Source organism: Lactuca virosa, chromosome 2, assembly GCF_052849685.1.
Source record: "Lactuca virosa cultivar CGN04683 chromosome 2, Lactuca_virosa_CGN04683_v6, whole genome shotgun sequence".
Taxonomy (NCBI): Eukaryota; Viridiplantae; Streptophyta; class Magnoliopsida; order Asterales; family Asteraceae; genus Lactuca; species Lactuca virosa.
In genome coordinates, this window is record NC_136427.1 from 114,710,586 (window position 1) to 114,718,602 (window position 8,017).

General features: G+C 34.6%; 1 protein-coding gene across 2 annotated transcripts; it reads right to left on the minus strand.

Moving 5' to 3' along the window:
- Positions 1-580: 580 nt before the first annotated feature.
- On the minus strand, positions 581-7,403 carry UBP8 (ubiquitin-specific protease 8). Of its 2 annotated transcripts, none has more exons than XM_079078338.1 (13): positions 7,092-7,403; positions 6,728-7,015; positions 6,001-6,124; positions 5,338-5,397; positions 5,167-5,262; positions 4,634-4,921; positions 4,187-4,327; positions 3,910-4,080; positions 3,506-3,763; positions 3,292-3,440; positions 1,800-2,279; positions 1,324-1,597; positions 581-1,043 (listed from the first exon to the last, which is right to left on the minus strand). In XM_079078338.1, the coding sequence occupies exons 1-13, from the start codon at positions 7,193-7,195 to the stop codon at positions 1,023-1,025; spliced, it is 2,454 nt and encodes an 817-aa protein (XP_078934464.1). In that variant the 5' UTR covers positions 7,196-7,403; the 3' UTR covers positions 581-1,022. The 2 variants fall into 2 exon arrangements, with proteins under 2 accessions (XP_078934464.1, XP_078934463.1); XM_079078337.1 differs by having other exon boundaries at positions 581-1,078; positions 7,092-7,401.
- Positions 7,404-8,017: the final 614 nt, after the last annotated feature.

An 8,017-nucleotide genomic window follows, 5' to 3' on the forward strand; every position in this document is an offset into this window, starting at 1 on the left:
CTGCGGACGCATGCATCAACAGTCATATTGACCGCGGACGCATGTAGCATCAGTGTTTTGAATTTTGAAAAGTTTGGACTATAGTAAATAATATAAATATACCGGTTAATGGATTTTTTTTATTGTTTGTTAATTCGGTTAATACCCAAAAACATAATTAAAAACGTAAATTCCAACATATATTTAATTTTTACTTACAATTATTTTACCAACATAACTGCATTCTTGTCCAACAAGCAAGGTTAGGCCTAATATATATATATATATATATATATATATATATATATATACACACACACACACACACACACACACACACACACACACGAACCAAAAAAAACGTGAGAACTTACGAACTATCCATCAGCAGTTCAAAACTACGCATCAACAGTGATATGGACTGCGGACGCATGCATCACCAGTCATATTGACTGCGGATACATGCGTCAGTGCATGTATATGAACATTTTTCAATAAAGAAAAAAAATCCGTCAAAGCTTTTTTTTTAGCCTAGATAGAAATATGAACATTTTTCAAAAAAGAAAAAAAAAATCCGTCAAAGCTTTTTTTTGAGCCAAGATAGAAAAATGATGTTGGATAGTATAAAATTTAGCGAATCCGTCACATTGCAGCTAGCCAGCTAACATGTAACAACAAAAAATTAAAAATGTTGTAATTTACACAAGGTTACAAAAGATGTAGCCTATGATATATAAATAAAAATTTTGATCTTTACCTCTTGGACTGTAAACTAAATTGAGTATGCTAATGTTGGCTGTTAAAACTCAGATGAAAGTGTTGAGATTTGCAGGCAGGCTTCCTCTGTATGTTAAGTTGTTTCTGAATTCCAAATGATTCAGTTGAATGAAAAAAGGCTACCTATACTATATAGTCTATAGTTGAAGAATGGGAAAAAAAGAATGAAGAAATTTGATCCAGGGCCAGGCTGGGCACTAGTGGTTGGTCATTCTTCTAATCTTCTGTAGAAAAGAACATAAGCAGCAGAAGTCTTGATTCTATCCTCATCGATTGGGGAGACATGGCTATCATCAAAGTCATACCATCTATCACCATCATGCTACATTAAGATAAATGAAAAATAAAATAACTATATATGAGGACGAATCTTTTTCTTTTTAAACACGTAAAATTAAATGCATTCCCTTCCTTATCCTCATCATCAAAAATAGCCTATAGCAAATCCATAACTGGATGGGATTGGGATGGTTTTATGAAGATGATGGATGATAAGGAGGGGCATTCAAGAGATGTTGACTAAGAAATTGCAATTTTTGTTTTTTGTGAAAATAGGGATCTGCTTACACGGATGAAGGCGGTATAATGGCCACCTCCCATGCTTCCATAGTGATTACTAATTGCATAAAGCATATAACGATGAGTTGATCGTCCATTACTGTATGCAACAAATGTTGATAAATCAAGATCGTGGATAGGGAAATCAACGTATGTTTCCAACTTATTCTTCAAGAATCTGCTGTATGAGAATCTCTTCAAATGAATTACTAGGATCTCAGGCAGTCTCCATAGGTCTAGCTTCTTACTAGCTTGTCGGTGTTTTTTGCACCCAGGACAGTACCTATAACAACACATCATTAGATTTATCACTTAACAAACTTTTTTTTTTCCCACCCAAAAAGGACTCATTTGTGCAAAAACATATTCTCATCATCCAAAACAGTCTTAACCCGTGTAACAAAACACAGCCTAAGTAGGCTGCACAAGACTGAACGAGCTTTCTAGGACTGGCTATTTTTTTATAATTAGTATAAAAAACTTACCACATGTCTTCGGGTCCAAGTGGCTCTTCCTTAAGGAATGCTTCTAAACATTTATACAAAGAAATAGACTCTTGAGGCCGCTTGCTAAACAAAGCAGGCTTATAGATTTCAGCAGGTGATCTAAGAAGCCGTTGATCATATTCTTCAACCATCTTATTCTTATCAGACCAACACACAACAATGTTTACTCGACCGGTCAACTCACTTGAATTTAACAACTCATCCATAACAATCTCACAGCCTTTCACATTTCCATTATCATCACTCAAATAAAACTTTATTTCATAATCAGAGCACGACTCATTCTTTGTTTCTTCATCTTCATCTTCGGTTGGCATGGTGACAGTGTTGCCATTATTCTCTGTGGAAGAATTCTTGGCCCTTATTGTGAAAGCTTTGAGTACTTTGAAATATAAATCACGGATATCGTGTCCTTTTACAATTTCACCACAAGCTACAAGAGGAAGCCCAAAAGCCTGTCTGTATGTATATACAAGTCAAAAAATGAAGATATGACCAAAGACAAACGGGCAGTTTCGTGAATTTTAGGACTAAATGCAAGGAAAAAATAATAACAGCTTTCATTTCTATTTTTATTTTGTTGGTTGCAGCATCGTACTTTCATTTCTTTCTACTACAGCATTATACTTTCACCTTTTCTCTTATTATAGCATTGTACATTGAAAAAACTATAGCATCAAACAAAAACGGGTGTTATCACAAAGTTTAGGGTAAATTCCAGAAATAGCAACGTACTTTTGTTTGTTTCGTATATTTAGCATCCGACTTTCTATTACAGCATTGTACTTTCAGATTTTCTTTTTCTTACTAAAAAGCATTGTACTTTTAGAAAGCTACCCAACTATAGCTTCAAAAAAACTGGGAATTCAACTTTCAAGTTTTATGGCTAATTGCAAAAAATAGCAACATACTTTCATATAATTGTGTGTTACAGCATCCAACTTTCAATTTTTACTATTACAGTATAGTGCTTTCCCTTTCTTTTTCATTTTTCTTATTATTAGCATTTTGCTTTCAACCTTTTCTTATTGAGACATCGTACTTTGCAAAATATGCCCAACTATATAGAGCATTCAAACTGTTTTGTATTTGGATGCCAATGCCATTACTACTATTGGGTACATTTTTCAGAGTACAATGTTCTTCTAATAAGAAGAAACGAGTGTATGATACTATAATAAACATATCAATGAAAGTATGTTGTTATTTCTTGCATTTAACCCTAAATTTTTCAGCTTCATCCGGCACAAGGTTTTCCATAAGCAGTTTTATTAAAAATGCTAATGATAATGCAAAATAACTTGCAGTGGGAAAAATTCTTTGTAATTCAAAGGATCCCAACCAAATTGAACAAAGGCAAAGAAACATAGAACAATGTTGTAATAAAGTTAAAAGTTTAATAAGCGATTATATCAAAAACAGAAGAAGAAGAAGAAGAAGAAGAAAGGAAAGAAAGACAGACTGAACTTACTTTTCTATTTGCTGATGAACGAAAACAATCTGAGAAAATTTGTGAAAATCTTTTTGTAACTTATAAGCAACAAGTCGGTCATCATCCCTAATTAAGGATAATGAATCAGTGGGGTCCCCTAGAAACCGTATAATATGATTGTTGTATACCTGTATGTAGATGATGTTAAAATGTATGTTAGAAACAGTAGGAAGGAAGGGAATGTAGAAGATACCTCAGCCACCATGAGGGTTTGATGATTCCCTAAAGAACACTTGTTTCTCAAATCATTAACAAGATCTTCAAACTTTCCCTGCTTGGGAACAGTAACAGTGACGGGATTTGGGTGGGCACTACCATCGGTGGACACAAGTGTCAAAGTCATTGTCCTCAGTGATGTTGACGGTAAGGGTAATGACAGATACATGAACGGATCAAATGTGACCGACACCTTTCTGCAAATTGGGCATACCAGTGTTGACCGATATTGACCCTGCCATGCCCATTATTATTATTATTATAAACAAAATTCAACTCACTTGGTTTCTTATTAAGAAGGGCAAGGGAAGGAAAGGAAAGGTTACTTTGAAAAAATCTACATTTGAAAGTGGTTTGGGAACAAAAAGGAGAGGTACTTACTTGGCATACATCAACGATGATAGAGTCGTTGCGAGAGAGATGATTCTGCCAGTATTCATCCGCTATATCTTCGTCTGCTCTACCATCACCATCCTTAGCTTCAACATAAGGTTTGCATTTAACACGATTTAGATCTTCGTGAAGTCCATCTAATAGAAAAGCAAGGAGTTCCTGCATACAGACTTTAATCATATGAATTCATATAACCTCTGCTGGAATGGAATGGAAGTTGTTATTACTTATTACAGCTGGACTAGAGGGATTGAGGAGTACAAACTTGAGAATCGTGCTGATTGAAGCCACAAAATTGAGGAGCAAAATGAGCAAGCTTAGACTTGAATGTCCGTGGTGGTACAGCTGTTGCCCCAGGAGCCCATAATGTCTTTAGTAAATCTCCAAACGCCATTGCAATCTCACCCTGTCATGTCATCATACCCATACCCGTACCCATACCCATAAAAAAAATCAATAATCTTCTACTGCCTTGTTTGCGAAATGAAGAAAACCAATCATGTAGGCTGCGTGTGTTTTTATACTTTGGTTAATCATGTCTTTTGCAGTTGCTCCACTTTTTTGGCTTGGGTGGGAAAAAAATTGCGATTTTACTCCCATTCATCTGTTATGTCTTGACAGAGAACCAACTGATGTTTGCATCATCATCAAAAAATAGGCCTAGAAAGAAAAAAAAGACTGATAGTAGTAGTAAGTGGTAACATAAACATACATTCATGCCCAATGGATTATCGTGGTTTATTTCTTTCCTGTGATCTCCAAGGAAGTAATCAACAAGCTTTGGGGTATGAGCAAGACACTGGAGAGAACTATTCATAAAACAAGTGTTTCCCAAGTTCTGTAAACCGGTTAACCCCAACGATCCCTTCTCACTACGCATGCTATTGCTCATACAACCGTTCATCTTTAATGAACCTTTAATCACATTCACATCATCTTTTTTCATATCTTTGTTTTTAATCAAATCTGACAACCCATAAACTTGCAGCTCCAACAGAATCTGCGTGGGGTGGGGTGGGGTTATTACATATCATGTTATTAGTAGCATATCAAATACGGAAATGTCAATAAAAAAATTCCATTCAATTTTTGGAGATTGTATTTTACACAATGCTACTGTATATGATGGATTGATTATACAGCATTTGAATGCATATATTGCAATGTACGAAACTTTGACATTGACTGGTTTCATGTTTTATAAAGTTCAAAAAGAGCTGTGATAAGCATTCAAATACAACTTACATCTTGCTCTGCCTGTCTTGGAAAGTCTTTGGTGTTCTTGCTGTTGTCGTTTAGAAGAAAATTAGCTGTTTGTCCAGAAAAATCCCAAATGTATAACTGCACAAAAGGTTCCAAATTTCTCATAATTGCTACAAACTCCTGCTGAACAAAAAAAAAGATACAGTCACTTACTACTTCAGACTCTATGCTAAAAATCTTGCAGGCTCTTCGAAAACACTCGACAGCGTTATCCTGGAAATAACACCAATAAAGAAAAGTGGATTCCTTGAATTTGATGAGAATTCAAAATATTCAAACACTCAGCAGATGATACATGGAGCAAGTAATTGACATGTTCTTATTCAAAGATTTCAGGTTATTTTTATGCAATGATCAATAATGTCTTCACATAGTTATTAAGCTTACTTTCAGCTAATAGTGTGTGTGGGTACTAGAAACTTCTAAGCAAGAACACACTATAAACTCAACTTCAAGTACATAAAGTTAAAAAAAACACGAAACTGTTTGTGGTGATCCTTTTGATTTACGCTCTGTTTTTGTATAGATTAATCACGTACAAATAGTGGTTGTTTCTTATTTTCCCCATTGTCCTATGGGTAATGTGTAATAATGTTTGTATGGATAAAGTGTTGTATACATAAATTCTGTTTCTTTTCTACACTTAATAAATCGTCTTAATGAAACTAAATGACCATTTAACACTTGCAATCCAACAATTTTTTTTAACATTATTAATCAACTTTAACATGAGAGGAGTTTGGATGAAAAAAAAAAAAAAGGGGGGGGGGGGGGGGGGAGGGGGGGGCAAATACATAAAGGATTGATGATATGCACCTTTTTGCTTATTCTTACTCCCAATGTGTTGGTGTCTTGCAAAATAGAAAGCTTGAGTTGTAAAGGGTATACATCAGTCATATCATCTTCCGACGCCTTCACTGTGCCTTTGGACTCACTATGCCTACAATGCCACTACTAACAGATCAACAAATTCATTTTGTTCCTAAATTTCTCAATCATACCTTACACCTTGCATACACACACGAAAACAACACAACTTACAAACCTTGACATATATACAAAGCAACTACCTTGAGCTACTGTTTCTTTTATACTGGTACTTAATATGGATGTTTCTTTTTGCAATAATGCAGAGAGATTCACTTAATTTTCTCTTAAATATCCTTTATCCAGACAGCAGTTTATCCAATCAGTACTTAGTGAGGAAAAGAAGAAGCATGGTTATAGACTTACTGAAACAAAATTCTGAATCAAAACAAGGATTAAATCATGTATGATGTTTAAGTAAAGTGATTGTGAATTCGCTTAAAAAAGCATGTTAAACTAGGTCTAACCGTTAACTCTGATTACTTTCCAACTAGTTATCTACTATTAACTAAAACTAGCAAATATAATATACAATCACCCAGATTGACATTCATAAGCAAAACCACAACACAAGCCGGGTCAAAATGACAAATTATTGATTGTAGTGACGCTCTCACACTCAAATGAAAATATGATGATCCGTGATATTTCTGTAAAGTTAGTAGAAAACACATACCATTTAAGTGCCTCAAGCCACATATCCGCAGAAACCAATGCATAATTTCGTCCAGATACTCCATTTATGTCTCTATCTTCCCCTCCGTTATTCTCAGAAACATAATTATCATCATCTTCTTCTTTTTTCATAAGGTTAAATGCAAGATCTGATTTAAAAATGCTATTGAGTATCTTCATTGGACCAGCATACAAAGACGATGCCGGCAACGCATCGTACAAAACCCCTCTTTTCTTCTTCGTTCCCCCATCTGGATCACCACACCCTCCTTCAGCTTCTTTCCACCACCTACAGCAGATAAAATAAAATCGTTATCGGGCTGTTTTTATTATCACATTTTGGTTCGATTTAGAAATGAATAGACCTAAAAGGGACCAAGTATAGACGATAGTTGTCGGGGATGGAGAAGGAGCATTGTTGTTGAGAAGTGTCGGATGTATCTTCGGATGAAGAGGGGGAAACTTCCATTTTTAGAGAGGGAGAGAGAGTTTGTTCAGATTCAAAAATGGCGGAGGATGAGATTTTGCATGAGATTGAATTGAAAATTGTCAGAGAGAGAATGACGGAGTTGCAGAGAAAAATGAGTCCCTTCTCGTTGTTGCAGACACCAGACAGGAAGAGACCACAGATGCGAACCGATGCAATCGGGTCTCAATGTTTCTTTTTTTATTCTAAAAACAATCTTTTCACAATTAAAAAAAAAAAAGAAAAAAAATCTAACTTATTCCAAACATAGGTCACGATATATTTGATATGGGTTATTGTTAAAATAGCCCTTACCTTTAGACTTTTCTAAAAGTCGTTTGTCTTTTTTTGTAAAGAAAAACCAAAGATATAAGAAATATTTTAGTGTAAGGATTTATGTAGATGAAGAAAATTAAAGTTTTCTTAAAACAATTTGAGAATTTTTAAAAATAATTATTTTAGATAATGATTATTTTATTTATAAATTGTAAAGCAAACTATTTTTATTAAAACAAATTTGCATAATAATTTAATTCAACTCCTTGATTGCTTAGTCAAAGTATTAGACACTAGTTGTTGCACGTTTCCACAGTAGGTTTTAGTATGTTCTTTCCTTTCGGAATTGTTTCACGTTCACATGTATATGCCTTGAACAATACATATGTTCAACACATGGAATATCTTTGCTATTGGTGGTAAAGTAAAACTCATCTTATGCACCATGATTAGAACACGACAAATGTCTTTGCTATTGATGGTATAATAAGCACGATGATTAGATTACTACAACACCAAACATACATCATAAAGATGTGGTGTTATTTG